This window comes from Labrus bergylta, chromosome 5 (genome assembly GCF_963930695.1).
Source record: "Labrus bergylta chromosome 5, fLabBer1.1, whole genome shotgun sequence".
Taxonomy (NCBI): Eukaryota; Metazoa; Chordata; class Actinopteri; order Labriformes; family Labridae; genus Labrus; species Labrus bergylta.
The window spans coordinates 9,936,443-9,956,836 of record NC_089199.1 but is presented as its reverse complement, the minus strand read 5'-3'; the positions used below and the strand labels follow the sequence as shown (position 1 = coordinate 9,956,836).

At 38.7% G+C, this 20,394-nt stretch overlaps 2 protein-coding genes across 2 annotated transcripts in view; both read left to right on the top strand.

The window, feature by feature from the left end:
* The first annotated feature begins 8,865 nt into the window (after nt 1–8,865).
* tamm41 (TAM41 mitochondrial translocator assembly and maintenance homolog) lies at nt 8,866–15,398 on the top strand. The gene is made up of 8 exons (XM_020628941.3): nt 8,866–9,254; nt 10,135–10,317; nt 10,425–10,517; nt 10,745–10,895; nt 11,542–11,687; nt 12,598–12,763; nt 13,061–13,123; nt 14,213–15,398. The coding sequence occupies exons 1-8, from the start codon at nt 9,117–9,119 to the stop codon at nt 14,302–14,304; spliced, it is 1,032 nt and encodes a 343-aa protein (XP_020484597.1). The 5' UTR covers nt 8,866–9,116; the 3' UTR covers nt 14,305–15,398.
* A 2,268-nt stretch (nt 15,399–17,666) lies between these two features.
* vgll4b (vestigial-like family member 4b) overlaps nt 17,667–20,394 on the top strand; it is a 31,991-nt gene continuing 29,263 nt past the window's right edge. The window contains exons 1-2 of the mRNA XM_020629021.3: nt 17,667–17,851; nt 19,395–19,468. Coding sequence (XP_020484677.1) covers nt 19,405–19,468 — 64 coding nt within the window. The 5' untranslated portion in view covers nt 17,667–17,851; nt 19,395–19,404. The remainder of the gene's footprint in view (nt 17,852–19,394; nt 19,469–20,394) is intronic.

Below are 20,394 nucleotides of genomic sequence, written 5' to 3'. Positions count from 1 at the left end.
ACTGATTTAATCAGTGGAATGATTCCCTCCAGTGGAACGTGTTGCTGTGTCCTGTTCTGCAGCATTACAGCATCACATGGAGGTAATTGTGGCGCTGACCAAGGGTAGCCATGCTTGGAAAGATCCAATAATACTATCAGTGAGATGCACTATTCAATATCTTACGGCATATTGTGCTCTTAGCAATTAGGGCCACAGCATCAAGCAGAGCAAGGACTGTATTGAAATGAAGGGAATAGTTTAATTTTCCAAATGAACTGAATACAAGAAAACGTCAAGGTGCCCCAAAAGTCACTGAACTTTGCACACAGGTCAGAAAAATTTCAAAATTCATGGGTTTCTTACAGTAGGTTTACAACCTCCCATAGTTACTGTACGGTAAAAAATAATTAAAAAAAATTCAGCACCTGTAGGTTTCGCAAACATGGAAGAACCTTGGTTGGCATTCACATCAGGGAAACACCAACAAACAGATTGTTGGAGCAAAATATTAAATCCAACTGGAACTCTAAATGTACATTGTATTTTGAATGAATTGTTTCACCAACACCGTAGCAGTGGTGGTATATAGAAATACTCAGTCTTTTTCCTGGTAGCCCTGTTTTTCTCCAAGTCCCATGGAGGTATCAGTATATTCCTTTCAACACAACACAATTTGTTTCTCTATCTCTTTCACTTAGTGTTTGCAAACAAACACATCCTATTGGCTTAATAATGTATTCACTATCTTTGGGCACGACAATAGCACAACTCCAACCTTAATGCCGACAGCATCAGCAGCAGGCTCCTTCTGTACCGCACTGTTTGCTGCCCTGAGCTTTACTTTCAGAAATAGTCACAAGATGATAGGACAAAGAGAGAGAGAAGGAAGATTATTCAAGCAGGAAGAATAACCCACACACCAAGAGTAACAGCTTCAAGGGCTGCAGCAGAGAACAAAATATAGTCCCAAAAGTACTTCTATCTTGTCTTCAATGGACAATTATTCCTACAAGGATGGAAAGCAGAAATATTCCTCAAATCATTTATCCAATTTGACTGCTCATACAACCGAAAGTATTGTGATTTTTTTAGAGCAGCTTGAATTTTTAATACAGATTTTTTTTAAGCACTGATACTATTTCAATTGATGGAAATGTATTCCTTGACCTTTAAACCATTGAAATACTGCTATTCATCTTCACTCTACACCACTCATCTGGCCGTATCTCTTCTGGACCTGAAAGCTATTTTCCAATGACTCATAATTCAAGTCTTTTTTTAACGGATGAGCAATTGTTGCAATTTGCAAGCGAGGAGCAAGTGCTGTATAGATTTCTGAACAATACTGCAGCAGCCCCCATCTGCCACCAGCATAATAATCAATTCATCCCTTATGTTTAGGAAATAACACAAACATTTAACCGCAGAAGGAGGTGTGGACAATTTTTAAATGGGCCACTAGGCCCCTGTTTCAATATGATGCACATTGAACAGAAAATGTGCTGATGATGGGAAAAAGGTGGTCCCACAAGTCTTGTAATAACAAGGAGAAAAGAAGGAAGAGATTTTTGTGTAAATATATTGCTCTTTTGTCTCCAGCATCAAACAGTTAAGTTGAATACAGTGCAGTAAAATAACAAATAAAAGCGACTTGCGTTAAGCCCTCAAACGAGACTGTTTTGCACAACATGCAGGATGCACATTTGTAGCGAGTCACGATGAGTCGAGCCCACTGAGAGGGGTGGGGGGTGGGGAGGGAGGCATGTTCAGTCAACCAGAATAGAGCCGAAGTGAGTCACAGTCAGAGCTGCAGTGTGAACTGTTGCGACAATCCTAAGCTCATCCTGGCCTACATGTTTCATGACACACGTACACAACACATCGGGCTTTCTACAAACACCCATCATATCATAAGTGTGCATATGAAATTATGCATGAGTCAAAGATTAAACACTTTTTTCTCATATTTTCCTGACATGCAAACAGATGTTCACACACAAATTTTAAATTGAAATCAAGGATATTTTAATTCACAAGTGTCATCAATAAATAAAAGTTATTATGCTATTTAACATTAATTATGTCTGTCATAAAATGCATAATGTGATCCCTCTTCATTGACGGATATTTAATATTTATATGCTTCACAGTTTACTGCAGGTGTGTGTGTGTGTGTGTGTGTGTGTGTGTGTGTGTGTGTGTGTGTGTGTGTGTGTGTGTGTGTGTGTGTGTGTGTGTGTGTGTGTGTGTGTGTGTGTGTGTGTGTGTGTGTGTAGTGTAGTGTGCCCTGGCCTGGTTTTAAGGGATTTGCTTCAGATATTCAGGCTTGTGTGGGCGAGTATGCCATGGTCAAACCTCTTGTGGCTCCACTGGCTCATTTAAGATAATCCTAGAAAATCCAAATACTTTTGCACTCTGCACATCTGGCATTGACAGCAGGTGCTCATGCCATGCCACAACCTCACTTCCAAAATATTTCATGAATTAGTCGTTTCAATTTTAACTCGAAGTACTCAAAACATAATAATTAAAACAGACTTTTTAATCACTAAATATAATGGGGCAGCTTGAATCAATGGAAGTTTGCCCTGCAGGAAGAGATCTCAGAAGCACCAGCAGGTTCATTGAAAACACAGGGTGGCACAGTCCAGGAAGCAACAGCGTTATTTTGAGGCCATGGTATTGCAAAGTACATTGTTAACCTGTATTTAAAGGAGACCTTACAATGGTAGACCTTCACAGAAGTTACATTGATGTGCTTCTTGCTTTAGAAAAGGGTTTTGATGCTATTACATCAGACAAAAAAAAGAAAAGAAAGATTAAAATGCCTGAAGCTACTTAAGGGAGCAGAGTCGATTCAGCCATAAAACATAGCTCTTTGAATGAACTTCAATAGTGGTTTATATGGTGCATAGAGCTACAAGAGTAAAACACCCACACGCGAGTCAAATGTCTGCTGAAGATCTGTTGAAACTACATTAAACCAGGTAGTTTGTGTGTAAAAACCGCATTCATGTATGCACAACCAAGCTTACTTTCACTATTCTGCAGAGGCTGTTGCAGAGCTAAAGACAATGCTGCCTGGCTGTATTATTATATTTTTAGCCACAGCAACACTTTCAAGTTTCAAAACTGCCATGGTAACAAGTAGAACAGTGGTTGGCTTGGGTATCCCAACAAGAAAAGCACAACATGTCTTTAATAACACACTTGAAGCAAATGTTAACGTGTTGCAGAGGTTCAAACACAAATTTTAGCTCAAATTTGGCTGGATGCTAATGTTAACTTTAGCCACCCCCGTGGGGGGGGGGGGGGGGGGGGGGGTCTTCATGAGGTTAGCAAAAACATAATCCATCCTTAATTTAACTGATGGTAGACACATTTTATTTGAAACCTAAACATACAACACATATAAAAGCAACACAAATTTACATTATATTAATTGTTACTTCAGTAAAATAAATAATAAATAAATTGTAAACCCCCATTTATTAAATGGTCTGAGCCTTATTTAATGTTAATGCCAGGGGCAGGCCCACTGAACTTAACTGTTAGGCCAGTGTCGGACTGATATCGCTATACCAGCACCTGCACAAAAGTCTGGATGCCAAAATTGAAAGAAGAAGCAGGGAACTGGCTATACCATTTGACCCCAACAATATACGGCTGTACAACTTATATCAATTAGCTCAAAAGCTGATTGGAGCCAGGCAGAGGAGGCCAGTGTTAGCCAGGAGGCTAGCACTAACGGTACTATTCCAACTCTTTGTTACATTGATAATAAATCAGATCTTGGGAGGGCCTCTTCACTGGGCCCTTCGGGGTCCTACCTTTTTCGCGGTGACTCTGAGGGTCAAAATAATACAACATTTCAGGTAACATACATTTTTTCACGGAACACGTGCACATTTCAGTTTACGGAAAGGATGGGGCAAAACTTCTTGTTGATTGGACAGAAGCCAAGTCCATGCTAACATTTAAATACTGTGTACCACTCCCAATGAGGTTCTTGTAGTTTTTATTAGTAAGAAAACTATGGAAAAGGAGATTCAAATAATATGGAATATTGTTACAAAGAGTTATATGATGGACTTTTCAATGCTTACATTGCATTTGTGATGAGCCTTCCTATTCTGTTTGCAGACCCCTGTGTGATTAGGTGTTCCTGTGTAGGAGGAGGTCAGATTGGCAGAAGGTATGTCCAAGGAATGATATAATAACTCCCCTTGAAGACTAGACCAGAGGGCTGATAAGCCAGCTCTCTCGTTCTCCTCCTAGCTAGCAGGTCTTTTGTTTGGTTGTGTTCCTGGTTCTATTAGATTTGCTTTTGTGCACACACTACACTCTTTACTTCGCCTCATCCACACACTCACATAAGTCATCTTGGCTTACAGTTTCACTATGATTATTCTGTATATAAGTAGCTCAGTATTTATTGAAAAAAAGGTTTTACATGAATTAATCATTAGCTGTGTGGTCTTCTCGTATGTTTTTGTTGTCTGACTTATGGACTTGTTACATGCTATTCCGCATGTCTCTATCTCCTTTTGTATCTTTGTTGTTCTTGTCCATGTGAATGCTTTGCTTGCCTCTCTTGTGTTTGTGTGCCTGTCCTCCTTCTACATAAAGTAAAGAGGTTGTGTGGTTCAGGTTCTACATATGGTGGTAGCTTAAGCTTCTTAACATTCGATTTTTACAATCTACATCTGTCATGAGATATTCTGTGAATGTTTGTTTGGCCTTTCTTGTTCCCATGAAATCCTAAGTATGCCTGTCATTAGTGTTTGGGAGACTTTTACAAATTAAAGTGACTTGACCTGACACTTAAATGGCAACAAGGTACCAAGCAGGGTTCTGGGCTGGCCATCAGCAGCAAGTTTTGCTTCAGGGTCTTGCCCAAGGACATGAGGAGTGCAGCCGCCTCAAGAAAAATGAACTTACTGGTTAAAAATCCATATCAAAATGTAATGTATCATTGGGCGCTTGTGGCGCATTGGTTAATGCGCGCGCCCCATGTATGGAGGCCATGGTCCTCCAAGTGGGCGGCCCAGGTTCGAATCCAGCCTGTGTTTCCTTTCCCGCATGTCATTCCCCACTCTCTCTCCCCGATTTCCAGCTCTACCCACTGTCCTATCTCTCCATTAAAAAGGCACAAAAAGCCCAAAAATAAATCTAAAAAGGAAAAAAATGTAATGCATCATTACGCGTCTTCAAACATCTGAGTGAAAATAAACATCCATTACTACTAGCCAACCTTGTCAAAAACAGCGTATTTACACGTAAATATATTAGTGTGTTACTAAATCATCCAACGGTTCATGTACCTGTAGTTCTATGATAAGCTATGGTGTGATGGTGACATTTACTCTCTAACTAAAACATACAATTTAACCTATGTTTCATTTGGTATACATAGTCTAGTTAATAATCATTCAAAATTCAGCTTTTCTTCTTCTGTACAAACACAGCAGCTGTTTGGAGCTATAGATTAAAATGATTAAGAGACAGCGGTCATGTCTGTAGAAGTTAGTATTATGAATTATACTAAAGTTAAAAACTTGTGTCTAAATGTATCAGCAGCTTCTGTTGCCTATATTATAAACCTTATAGGATCTATTCTGCTCAGTGTCACTGTAACCGTCAGTGGGGTAAGATAAAAATGGCTGCCTGTGTTCATCTCCTCCTGTGGGAGCCTCAAGCAGCTGTGCATCAATGCAGTGTGTGTGTGTGTGTGTGTGTGTGTGTGTGTGTGTGTGTGTGTCTGTGTGTGTGTGTCTGTGTGTTTAATGGTACATTTTCTTTTCATGTTCCTTCACTCGACATGGGCAGCAATGGCAATCTCCATGGCAACAGGCGTGCGAAAGCTGAATAGATTCTGCAAGTTTGTGCACGTCTGTGTGTGTCTGTGTTTGAACTAACATTGGATATGTGTTTACAAACACTGGCTCATTCCCATCAGAAGAAGCTAATAATGAATTAGAATCTAGTTTCATTAAAATATGCATGCTGATATTTCTGCACATTTAAAGATCGCTATGTGTTATGTTTTTTTTTTATGTAAGTTGACTGCAAGATGAACTTAAGTGTATTTCTTTGCCAAGCTAACAATTCAACCAGTAGACATCCAAATTCATTGTACCTGAGGCAATGAGCCTCCACCACAGGGACATTAACATCTGCAACTCTCAGTGCCATGCATGTGGTTTACACACGTTAATTCCAAATCCCTTTAAATTGTAAAAATCAATGTATTTTCACCACACATATCGTTTCAGTTTATTAGTTGCTCTTGTTCCAAACAAAAAGATACAAAACGCAGCCTTCACTTTCGATTCCAGACAGCAACTTCTCTCATTTTCACACTGGCCCACAGACAGTGTGAGGAAAGATTGAGGTGTGATGGAAGGATTCACAGTCTTCAGAGTGGTTTATCTTTACAAGCTTTGTTCCTGCATTCTTGCTTTCTACAATTTCTACAAGTAAACCTTTCTGCAAGCATTAGAAACAAAAATGAGAAATGGACTTGAACAGCTGAAGAATCTGTGAAAAATAATACTCTTCTATTATGCGTAACTTCCCTGTGTTGATTAATGTTCAGTTTCCCCATGTAAAAAAAAATTGTCATAGCAGTATCAAATAATAATGTGCATACTGATGAACCTATAACCATCACCAGAATCTTTAGTCCCATCCCCACCCTGGACTTACATTATTTTTTTTTTCTTGAAAACAAAACTACAAATGAATGTTGCTGGCAGCTTAAATAAATTACTGTTGGCAAATATGCTCATACAACTTCAAAGGTGGTCATATGTATATTTTTTCGGGTGTAAAACTGAACTCAAAATGATTTTCACAACATGCTTCGTATGTCATGTAAAATGTGTTGCTTAAACAGATACAATACATCACAGCAGCTTCATGCTCCATGCCCAGCACCGTATAGCTGACAGACAAAGCAGGTGAGTAGAGTAGACTCATATATTGTAGTCCTGTATATTTCCCCCCCCAAGAGTTCCCAGAGCACAGAAGAAATAAATAGTGGAATAACAGTTTGTTGAGATGTCAGAAACAAAAAAAGTGCTTAAATTCCCTAACATATATTCGGTATCAACTTTTAGAGATTTAAGTAATCATCAATTGATAACGTCACAAAAACCACCTGCTCTACTGAATAACGATTGTTTAACCATACATATTTACAACTTACTAAATCCTAAAGGGAACGATACTATACAGTATATCCCCAAGGTAACACCGACACAGTAATTAGGCTTTAAAACACGAGGTAGGAAATAGCTCCAGGCTATAAGAAACATACTAATTCAAATCTTAGGGTCACGATTGTAAGCATTTATTTAACACATGCATAGTGCAGGATGTACGAGTAATACTTTACTTAAACTGGTGCTTCACAGTCCCTGAATTAAGGCACCTCAACCGAATGAGTGAGGATTAAGTGACCTTATCAATATTCATTTGGTTGAGAAGATTGCTTATGGCAATTACTGAGAAGATAATATTTTTCCTGCTCCTGACAATTCAATAATGAGCTGCAGACATATTGCTAACTTTCACGAGTCTACATTCATTATTAATTCATTAAAATTAATGTGAGAATTGGGCCTATGAGATTATGCAGGGGTGAAGACTGATGATAGCCTCAAAAGCTTTTTGTCTTTTACCTTTACAGATAGGCTATATTTTGAGCCCAAACCACCTCTGGCAAAAGAGCAAGTCTTAGACCTGACAGGAGCAGTCATCATTATCGTGTCAGGGTGATTCAATTCTCATATATCTAACATTTTGTTTTTTAAAATACAAAAATGTAAACACCACATATTGTGAAGAAAATGATCATACAGACAGAGCAGCCCTGACTACTACTTTGTCTAACCCTTCCACAGAAACAAAACATGCACTTTAACTTATGTCAATACTGTCAGTTTACGACTCTGTTTTTTGCACATTTACATTTAATCTTCCATATTGAATCTTCCTATTTAAGACTAGTAATGCTTAGTTAAATCCTGGTTGTATATATTCACATTCTTAGTTTTGATATTTTTAGTACTTATTTACTTTGTATTTAATATTATGTTTAGATTTGCTAACATTGTGTTTTTTACTCATACTGTGTGTTTGGATAACCTGCTGCTGTAACGCCACCATTTCCCAGTTTGGGATCAATAAAGTAATTATATTATATTCTATTCTAAAACGGTTTGGGTTAGCTTTCACATATGCTTCAACTTACTATGTCAAATATATTATGAAAAAAAGCACATGTCAACTAAGCAGTGGATCTTAATGACCTACTTCGACATTTAAAGGTAACTCCTTAAAAATAGGTTTAGTAAGATTTGATGTAAATTAACATGCATCTCAGAGATAAGGGGGAGGCCTGTGTCATGTTTTATCAGTTTAAATATGACTACTGTCAGAGGACTGTGTGGCTTCATGTCAACTTATACCTTTTAAGAAAAATGCTGCTTACCTTTGCAAGTTCAATCTGCATTCCTATACAGGAAACACATGTTTGCCCGTTTCTGCAAACCAGCCTTATGGCCCATATTTACAGTCTATGCCCACACCTCATGCCACCTGGTTAAACCTGGTTAAACCTGGTCAAAAACCACCCTCTGCTGGCTAAAGTTGGCGTTTGCTTGGATGATTATTTTATATTTCTATAATTTCTATACTACAGTACTTTATATTTATCGCCTGTATTCAATCATAGACATGACTATGCTGAAATAAAATGCTCAATAGCCATTATCTAGCGTGTTTAACAGCTATTTTACGGTTCAGTGGGCTTACCTATCATCTTAGACTCGATTTCCCGTGAGCCTCCAGTCCGCAACAGACTCATGACGTCAGTTCTAGGCGACTGTCAAGCACACAGCTGACCCAGCCTGACCTGATGAACGTGCCCAGGCGATAATTGTGATGATTAAAGTGCCTTTCAGTGGTAGTGATCGTGTTTCGCGGCATTAAAACCCTCATTCAAACATGTATATCCAACTTTATGCTACCAGAACATTATTTTGCTCGTTATTTAGTCGGTTATTCCGCTGATACACAGGCGTAAGTGGTTCCTGGGAAGCTGGTGAAACTAGCTAGTTCTGAACAACATGACTCTCCCCGCTTTGCACACCACCGGCGTGCTTTACAGGAGGATTTTGTCACAGTTTCCTCAGGACATTAGTCTAGCTTTTGCCTATGGATCTGGCGTTTTCAAACAGCACGGCACCAACCAAGGTCAAATGGAGGTAAGCGACCCTGGTCCAGTTTCTAAACACCACTGACAATGTCTCTGCAGGTAAACTTTTCATTATCATGACATCTGCGTGTGCTTTAATGAATGAGAGTGGACTGAAGCACTGGTCACTTCAAATGCTTTGGATTAGTTTGTTCAACTACTGGCTACTTTAGATATAAATCTTGAACAAACAAAGTATTTACTTTAGGTTTAGGGAACGGGGTTAAAATCTCGTATAGTCAATGTGTTTCTATTGATGTTGTCAATTTATATCACTATATTTCTTTAAATGTGTTGGGGGGGGGACTGTGCATAGGTCAATTTCATTATCTAAATGCACTATTGTTTTGACCTTAAGGGGAAAACTAAAGGCGCTACATTATAAGTTTGTGAATTAAATGTAAACGATGCTGCCAAAGATTTTAAATCATGCATAAAACTAACTTACAAAAGGAAAACACCAAAATGGAAGCCAAAGGCTTCAGGGTATTCAAGAGGCCATCATACACTCTTAACTGATATAAAAAAGTAATTTAACCTGATGTGTGCACAAAAAAAACCTCAATTGTGACACAATACCAGAGCACAGTCAGGAGAAAAAGGTTATTACACAAAAAAGGCAGAGAAAGACCTATGCTTCCTCTCTGATTTTGCTTGATTAACAAAAAAGGACACACTTCTGATGTTGTGTCACAAAACTCGGGATATCTAACACTGAAGACGAAGCAAGAAGCACCATGCAACTTGATGTGTGAAAGAGAGAGAGAGAGAAAACCTTGTCAGAAGGCGTAACAGTGATAATAATAATAAAATACGATTCCATTAAAGTTGATAATAACCAACGATACTGAGTTATCACCTCACTTTGTGTTTTTCTCTAACATACACAGAAGAACATGCTTGACTTTGTGTTTGCGGTGGACGACCCAGTGACATGGCACACCATGAATCTGCTGCAGAATCGCAAACACTACTCCATCCTGAAGCTTCTTGGACCCACAATGATCAGCTCTGTACAAAATGAACACGGGGCTTCGGTATACTACAACACACTGGTGCCCGTCGATGGAAGGGTAAAAGCCTTTATCTCTGGTTTATATGTTTCATCTTCAAATAGCCCAAATGTCTGGCTAGATTATGCTAACGGTATACACAAATGGCCTTCTCCTTTTCTTTTCAGATTATCAAATACGGTGTGATAAGTACAGAGTCTCTGATAAATGACCTGATGCACTGGAAGACCCTGTATGTGGCCGGACGTCTACATAAACCGGTCAGTATCGTGATCACAGCTGTTTATAACAGATGATTTTATTGCCGAATTTTTTTTATCTGACATCCTCTAAGTGTTTTTCTAAGATCTTTTCGGATATATAAAACATGTTACTTCAGTTGAGTGTTTTTTGAGAACATACAGAGTTGAAATTGTTGCAGATTTGGGGAACTTGTCATTCTAAGGTTTTGCTAAAATGTGCCCGCTTTAATGTGTTCCCCATGCAGGTGAAAATGTTGATGCAGGGTGAAAATGGAAAGCTCCGTGCGGCCCTGGTGGCCAACCTGAAAAGTGCCGTGACAGCCTCCTTCCTCATGCTGCCTGAGAGCTTCACTGAGGAGGACCTCTTTCTGCAGATAGCTGGTGTCTCGTATGCAGGTAAGTGGCTGGCATAATATAGAAAAACCTCAAGATAATGAGATGCATACACATTTAAAAGATGACCTTATGGTCAGAATTAAATCAGATATACTAGTGTGTGTGTGTGTGTGTGTGTGTGTATATATATATATATATATATATATATATATACATATATATACTGTAGTATTTACACAGGCAGTTGTGAACTAAGATATAAATATAATTTCCTGTCATTACTTTGTCTCCCACTAAGCAGGCACACACACACTTTCTTTCCATTGTTATAATATCCACACTTGCGGTTCTATGTGTAATATTGGTTTTGCATGTTTGTTTAAAAATGATGACATGCTTTATGAAGGTACAGTCAAACCATCGGGACGGTATTTGTCATCCCTCCCTCATCAGGGTTTTAGATTGGCTGGTGTTTGATGTTTTTGAAATAGTTAAACTAAAGGTTTTGTAACTTTATGAGTTGTCAGTACTGACCTAGTTTATTTTAACAGACGTCTTAGCACGCAAATAAAACAATCCTGTGTCACTATGAAACATTTAAGACTGTAAACTAAACAACTGAAGGTACTACAGAAAAGTCTGTAAAGCTTGTCCCTAACAAACGTTTGATAGTTTATGTATGCTTTTGAATTCTGTGCCTCTGTAGGGGATTTCCGAATGGTGATCGGAGAAGACAAATCCAAGGTGGCGAATATCGTCAAAGACAACATTCAGCATTTCCGAATTCTGTACAGCAACATCCTGCGGGACTGCCCTCAAGTGGTTTACAAGCCCCAACAAGGAAAACTAGAGGTAAAAACATGGCACACTCAGATACATGGAAGACACACCTTCTGACATGACCTCACTTGGCACCTTGGCAACACAACAGAACACTGTGTGCTGCTCTTTCAGCATGTGACCCATGATTACCTGTAATACAACTCCACAGACAGTAGTCTAGCTGAGTTACCTGTTTTACTACAGATGGAACGTGTGTACAGTGTTGTGTCTGTTTCACATTGAACAGCGTTATTACATAGGTGTGAGGCGTTATCTTCTCTTCATTATTATACAACTCTTAACTCACTCCCTTTTTTATATCTTTAAATCTTGAATAACATGTTTGGTAATTATTTGTGAGGAACAGCCCATTGTTTGTATCACGTGCGTGTATGCGTGTGTGTGACTAAAACATTCTGTAGTGATCAGCTTTGGGGACTTGTGCGCTGCGAGCCCTGCATGTGAAATGTACTTTTGCCACAGCAGTAGAAGTCACAAGTACATGAGCCTAGAAGAAGATGTTTTCTTCAAAATAAGTGGCAGTGACGATGCATTCACTAAATGTTTCCTTGGTTGTTCTTTTAGTTTCGTGGTTTTGATTGGTGTTTAAAAGGTTGAGTTTAGGTTTTGTAGTCACACTGATAATCCTGTATGTCCTTTCAAAGTCGTCAGAATTGATCAAATAAAACTTCAACATATAACTACTGAGTGTACAATATGCCATTGACAATATGATCAAATACTACATTTACCTTTTGTTAAATCTTTAACTGTAGGGAGTATACTGCATAACAGGCATGTCCTTATCATTTTGTCATCTTAATTCTTTACCCACAGTTCATTCAGTAATGACATTTTCCCTTGGAACCTGTGAACACGAGGGTCGGTGCTGCTGCATACGTGTGCCTTTGTTTATTTGTTCTTGTTAATGGGCTGGCAGGTCGATAAAAGCCCAGAGGGTCAGTTTATCCAGCTGATGGCGTTACCTCGGACCCTCCAGCAGAAGATCACAAAACTGGTCGATCCCCCAGGGAAAAACCGAGATGTGGAGGAGATCCTGCTGCAGGTCGCCCAGGACCCAGACTGTGGAGCTGTCGTACAGCAAGGTAATGGACCAAAGAATGGTGCGGAAAGAAAGATGATGAGGAAAATGCTTAGATCGTCACAAATAAAGAAGGAGGGAGAAATAATAATAAGAATCCAAAGTATCAGCATACTAACAAGCCAGTGTAATATGAAGGGTTATTTTAATGGATAAATTAAATGGCTTGTGCAAGTTCATGACTACATATTGTGGACTTCAGCCGTAAGTAGCATCATTAAATCATAATGCAGATTGATGAGGTATAAACTGTTTTGCTGTGTAAAGTCATGTTGAAGCCTGGTTTTGTTTTTCTCCTCAGGTATTTCATCTATTGTGAAATCATCCAGTATAACACAGAGCATCAAAGGCATTGCTACAGCTGGTATGCAAAGCTTTTTTTTTTTTTTTCATCCTTGTTTGATACTTTTGGCAGCATCCTACAAAACATTTACCGTACTACTGTCAGGACTTGTTAGCAAGGGGTTCTCTGGTGCTTCAGCAAGAATGACTGTTTAGGGGTTTATCATTATTTGCTTTCTTGCTGAAAGATACTGAACAAGATCAATACAAATCTCAACTCCGTATATTGACTTTTGAGATAAAGCAAACGGTAGCTTAACTTAGCAATGAAGACTGGAAACAGAAGGAAACAGCTGCTCCAGCGATAATACTGGAAACAAAATTAGCCCTCCAGCACCTCAAAATCTCACCAAATAACATACAGTGTAACACCACATTTGATGCCTGCAATCTAGTTCAGGCAGTCAATTGTAGCTGTACTGATTTCACACTTGAAGTGCGTCATTCTCCACATTCACCTGACGACACCTCCCTCCAAGCTGCAAGATTCCGGGTCTCTCCCTCTGCGCTTTCATTGCCAACTCTGACCTGCACCAGAATCCACCTGAAGGCTCCGACATGGGGGGAGGGGGGTTTAAGATATCATCCCATTACTCCCATGACAAATAAAACTACAAGGAGTGATTAGATCAGAGCCTACACCAATCTAAAAACTATGTTCTGCTGCTGCGATATATATTTTAAACAAATAAAAACGTGAGTTGTGTGACAGAACTGTACTGAAAACCAAAGTAAAATGGATGGTTCTTGGGTGGTATGGTCTTTGTGAGAGGGTAGATTTTGTTACCATCAGAGATTAAAATTAGCAATTTGTAGCAAAGTTGCCATTTTTTTTGTGCTGAGCAAAGCTAACTGGTCGCTGCTTATGGAATATATGAGAGGAGATTCAGTTTAAACATCTCCACTCCCTGCAACAGGAAAATGAACTACTCCACCAAATTTTAACACCAGTGTGTGACAATACTGTGCACCTCTTACTTTTCATTAGAAAAATGATCTATCCTAAACATTATTGGTTCAAACCCAGTGTATTAACATTTGTTTTTAATATAGAAAATGTGTTCTACTGATCTTTAATGCCCTGTGTGTTGTCTGTCCTGATTTTCTCCAGGAGTTTGGAAGACGGTGTCGTACAGCTCCAAGAAGCTGATAAAGATGTGGAGGGGTTGGAGGAGGAAGCCGTCTGTCTCGCAGATGTCCTGATCCTGTCTGCCTGCCAGGAGTCTTGTCTTTTTTTTCTTCCTAAAAGCATCATCCAGACAATCAACATCCATCCTTCCATTTTTACCCTGCAAACATAATGTGCCTGTGGAACGATCATACACAGTCACGGCTGGTCGTATCACTGCACGTCCTCCATGAACGAGATCACTTACCAGGTACAAGTCTGTGTTTGAATAGTGTGGAACTGTGCGCACCGCTGGCCTTTATCATGCAACTCATAAAAGTGGTAGAAAAAGAGTGTGACATTTCACGAGCCGGACTGAATTATGGCTGACATTTAATGGTACTACACAACCAGACCTTTGTGGATAATGACTACAGAGACTGCAGAGGAACTGTTCAACATGTCTGGAGGCACAGGGCAGAATCAGTTCGCGCACTGCAAGCGCAAGAATAATGAGGGGAAATATTTACCGTCATCTTTCATATTTTGATATGTGCGAGTGTGTATGTGCAATTTCTATGTGAATGTTGCTACCTCAATGAGAAAGAGGTTTTTCCTGAGGACTTTTCAGATGTAGACTGGAGTTACATGTTGCACAAATACACTTCATATCACCTTCTGTTGTTGCCAAAGATGACATCACTTTCATCTCTTTACATATTAATAGTCTAACATTCTGTTTGATGGTTTCCCATATTTAAGTTGACTAGAAAATAGGAGAAAGTGTATGTTATATTTAACATGTTCCTCACCTCTGCATTATGAGCTGCTCATATTGGCAACTGGAGATCCTCCATAGAAGAGTGCATGTTTTTTTCCCCCCCTGCAAATACCTGCTGTGGTCAAATTCAGTTACCAGGACTTTGTTCAATAAACTTTTTAATACAACAGCATCTTAACTCTGTTTTCTGTAGATTATTTCTTCATCCAAGTGATTTAAAATCCACAAAAAAATCCAAAAGAAATCCTAAAAATAAGAGAAATAAATAGAAAAGTTCCTGGTTATTCTGAGCTTGTCCCTGAGACTAATTTTAAACATCATCAACATATGTAGACACAAATCAAACTTGTCCTCCATTTGAAGTGCCTTATTATTTGTCATAATAAACAAAGACACAGTTTTTCCTGACTTCATTTGATCATTTTTTTTCCTGTTTTTTTTGTAGATAATCTTTTTTTACGACTATCTGGCTTAACGATGACGGAGGATTAGGGCCACGCTAAATTTGTTTTTAAGATTTCGAGATTAAAGTCGTACATTTACGAGTTCGAGACCAGCCTGCGCGAAAATGATGAAAGTAGAACTCTTAAAGTCTTTTCCTCTGCAGACAACTTCCTCCAAGTCAGTGTGGTTCTTTCTTCGGAAAAGCCAGTTTCTTGCAGTATCTTTTCAGGGTGCTGATATTTTATGACAATGTGAAGATGATGATGTGCCAAAAGCATGTGTAGTTTCATATCTGCATAAATTCAGCCCCAACACAACTATTTGTGTCTGATATCGGTCTGCCTTGTTAAAGTGTCTCATGTGCAGAGCCAGTTTGTGTCCTGTTCATTCATCATTTTACAGACAAACAAGGTCTTGCAAATTGAAGTGAAAACTTCTCTTGAACTGTTTTTACCGACTACACAAGGATGCAGCCTGTTTCCCTTATTATTGAAACCTTTAGGACAAGATGCTCCATGTTTGTCATTTGAGAACAGGATGCTGCTGCTCTTCTGATATAGACTCAAATAACGACTTTATTCTTTTATTCTTTAAAGACTTAAGAGTTGTACTCTACCTGTACCTGTACAAAATTATTATTTTTTTATAATTTTAATGTGGCCTTAATCCTCCGTCGTACTTGACCACTACTTAAATAGAGCGGTACGTATTACTGCCTGGAACCTGACTGTTTTTTTTTTTGTTTTGTTTTTATAATGTGAAAAGTAATTAGAATTATATTGTTCTTCATTGTATACTATTTAGAAGAGAATATGACCAGGGTTATATTCTTTTTTTCTGTTGACATTACTGCTGAATATGTTCCATTGAAGTGTGTCAGTTTTAGAGTCCTGTTATTTTAGTTATTGTGTTTAGAGAAACATGCACTTCACCAAAATTGAACAACACTTTTCTCTATTATTATTTGGTTCCTGAAGTGCCTTTCCCACTATGACAAGTCAAAATATGCTTTCCAGTAGTTAATTTTCTTGTGTGCAAAATATTATGTTGTTCACAACAAAGACACTAATCACAAAGTGGTAGAATAGCCCAAATAAAAACCCAAATACAACGCATATAAAGCCTTTTTTTTTACTAACAAAGTGGTCTCAGTTTGATCATATGAATATTGTCATTGGCTGTTGAACAAAAAAAATAATATTTTTAATTCTTTTCTGTCATTTTAGCTCTAGTAATCTTGTTATTTGAAAAGGCCAAACAGAAAAGCAATCCTGAAAGGCATTGCATCATAGTGCAGTCAGTGGTGACAGTACCAGCTACTTCCTGATGCGGTCACTTAGATTCTTTTTAATCCATCTTTTTATTCATCACTACCTCATGAGTCATACTTCAGAATGACCTCAAAATGGACGTATGAATCATCATACATTCAGGTATTGTCACGTCACCTCAGAGTGCTCTTTTTTCTCTTCCAAGAACCTTTTCTACACTTTATAATCAATAGAGTTGAAATGTAGAAGCACCAAAGGAAAGGAGACGAAGCCTACCTCAAAATATTACCTAGTTAAATGGTTCAGTAAAAGTATAGCCTATATAGCCTAACTTACTTTTCACAACATAAAAAAAAGTGTATGCAGTTTATCAATGGCTGAGACAGCAATTATTTTAAATGAAATTGTAGTAAGATTGTGTGAAATTACCAGTTAAAAATTTAAGGCAACACTTAGGATTCACGAGCAGCATATAAACATAGAACAATTCATAATAACAAAATACTTCAATCATAAAATAAATGGTTTTCATTTTAGCTAACTGTGTGGTGTTTAGTAGGCCTGTGAACTCCAAATAGAAAAAAATAGCTGATAGGAAATTACATGAACAAACTTACAATTCAAAGGTTTCTACCTTGATTCAGGGCACTAACAGTAAACATGTGTAGGACTCGTACAGGGAGGGAACTCTCAGTTATCATCTACTAAATGTTTCCTCCCTTGAGACGTCCCTGAGTAATAAACACAGTGACAGCAGCCTCAGGGAGGAAGTGACGCAATGGCTCATTATAATAATTTATGCTGATATCATTGCTTCAGTCCTCCACCAATCAGCGCTCTTCACTTTCACCACCTGCTAGGAACTGAATTCCATCATTCCAGGCATTCCTGCCCTCCCTCCCTCCTTCTCCCTCCCCCCCCTCCCTCCCTCCCTCCTCCTCCTCCTCCTCTTCTTCCTCGTTTAGCCTACAACCAAGTTTTGTCCCGACAGCTCAGCTACTATTGTCTCTGCTCGTTCGTTAACCGCGGCTTTTTGTGTTGAATCTCTGTGGAATATATATCTTTTTAAGTTGTTTTCTATTTCCTTTTTTTTTTTTTGTGTGGAGTAAATTATACTGGAAGATACCAAAGTGGCGCTTGAAGGAGGTACGTGTGCTGCTAAACATGAAGTTTGTGTGTGACTGACATTGTTTCGGGTTTGTGGGAGTGCGCTCTTTTTGTGACTGTCTCGGTGCAATTCATTGTTTCATTCGGGAATTCTTCCTCCTGTTTATAAAGAAAGCGGTGAGAACAAATGTAAGAAAGGGCTTCAATGAAATTCGCCTTGTCACACCAAAGTGAAATTTTATTCACGTTACGAAGGCAGGTTGCAAAACTTTCTCATGTCAAAACTGTACATGTTTCTTCCAATTTGGGGATTTGGGGACATTTAGCCTTCTCTCTGTAAGTGGACTCAGGCAACATCTCATAGTAAAGTAACGATACATTTAATATAGGACATACCGTTTAAGCCACCTTTTGCCTCTTAATTTCCAACCCTTCAGGAAGCACCGCGTCATGTTGCTTTAAATTAAGGTCTGATGGAAATGTATGTACAGTAGGCGCACTTGTTACAAATATAGTTGCCACATTACGCGCACAATGTAGACAATGTTGTGCTGTGAAAAAAAGAAGCACAATTCACCTGACTGGTTTGCAGGAAAGTTAGACATTGCATGACAAATGTTGTAATGATTAATCCAGCTTTAGTGTTTTTTTTTTGTTTCTTGTGGAAATGAGGGAAAGGTATCTTAGGAATGCAGAAAGAGGGAAGAGAAGCGCGCTGGTGCGTTTTTCTGTCCACACATACCTGATAGCGCCGCCAGACTGAAGGCTCAACTTTACAGGATAGATATATTCATACAATGATGAAACGAATCCTGGGTAGAGGACAGTGTGCAGAAATGACAGGCAGGGAGGGTCCACATTTTTTTTTAACAAACTAAAAAGCACTGAGCATAGTCATCACCACCTCTAAAACAAAAAGAACAATAACAAACTTCTACAGGCCTATTTGAAGTATAGCTACTTCAACACAACTCAAAGTCCAGTATTAAACTTAAAAGGGGGAATTAAAAGTACTCGTGCAAAATGAGCCCATCTCAGGGTCTTATTATCTGCTGTGTATTTGAGCTGCAATGCTTAATTGAGAAATGAAACAACAGCAGAAATATCATTAAGTTCTTTGATGGAAAATGATTGGTTAATGTCATGTTTAACAACTGCTTCCATCTGGTCCCTTCTTGTCTTTCATGGTAAATTATGATGGATATTTTTTCACTGTTTCCAACATTTTCCAAAACATTAGTTAAGACACACATATTCCAATACACATGTAAGTAAAATCATTGACAGCAATGATGTCTTACTGTATCTTATATTATTAAGACTGTATTATACAGTCTTAATAATATCTGATATAACAAAACTGAGGATGGCATACAAAAATGTCATGTTTAAGCTTGTGATTAGAAAATATCAAACACTTTTTGTGCTGAGCCTATTCGTTACAATAATGGACTTGTGTGATCATGAAAGACTTTTGGAGATCTTATTGACTTGTCATCTACCACATATGAACTTTTTACTTGCCATATAGAGAGATGAGAGCCAAACACTACAGCACTGTGCCCTCCTTTATGTCTTACAGGCATCCAAGCATGGAGACACCACTGGATGTTCTGTCAAGAGCAGCATCATTTGTTCATGCGAACGAAGAAGAAAGTAAGCCACTTCTCAATCTTCCTCTTGTTTTGTTGTCAGTAAAGAAGCGTTCCTCTGTCTAGACTCTCAGTGCAGTCAAAAGGTGCTCTGTGTATAAAATGATTTGAATGATTAGTCGCCTTGCATGTCGATGGACGTTGTGTTCAGCAGTAAGCCTTCTTGGCCCTGTTTGCTGCCATTAGACAATAGGCATCTTTGTGCTGTGCAAACTTCGCAGATACACAGGCAAATAAGAGCAACCGCACTCAACCGCCATCAGCACTGCTTTTTAACCAGCTGCTTGCTTGTGTTAACCTGCTTCCACTGATATCAGGGTGGGTTTGTGCTCTCTCTGTTTACATCTGTCTGTCTCGACTTCAGTCTTGTTCCATCTTCAACTTTCTGTCTATATTCTTGTCCTATTGATCTCTGTTTATCATCCTCCTATCAGTCTCCCTGCTTCTCCTTGTCTTCTTCTGTTTTTCCTCTGCTCTGTGTGCCAGGAATTCTGGCCTTGCTGGAAATAAATTCCTTCCTAGATTAAGGAGAAATTGCCAATCCTCGTCAGCAGGCCTCTCTGCACAGTCAGTAGACCTCTAAGCTGAGTGAAACAGACATGGACACTTAGAATTCAGTTGTTCCCACTGATAATTGAACTGCAGTGTTTGGAAGTGGGAATCAATTTGTTGTAGCTTTTAGTGTTTTCATCATAAACTTAACGTGGATGTATGCATCTCTTTCCATGCTGTACAGATGAGAGTGACAAGTGTAATCTCTTCATGAATTTGTTTATATTCTTGTAAAGGGATTTGAAGCATTAGGGAGAACTTTGATTGAGGAACAAAGAAGAGAACTGAATTCAATTATAAGACATGGATATTATAAATTCCTAATAATGTGCAAGCTAGCTCTTCTTAAAACCTTTCAAGGAAGCAAGTTCTTCAAGT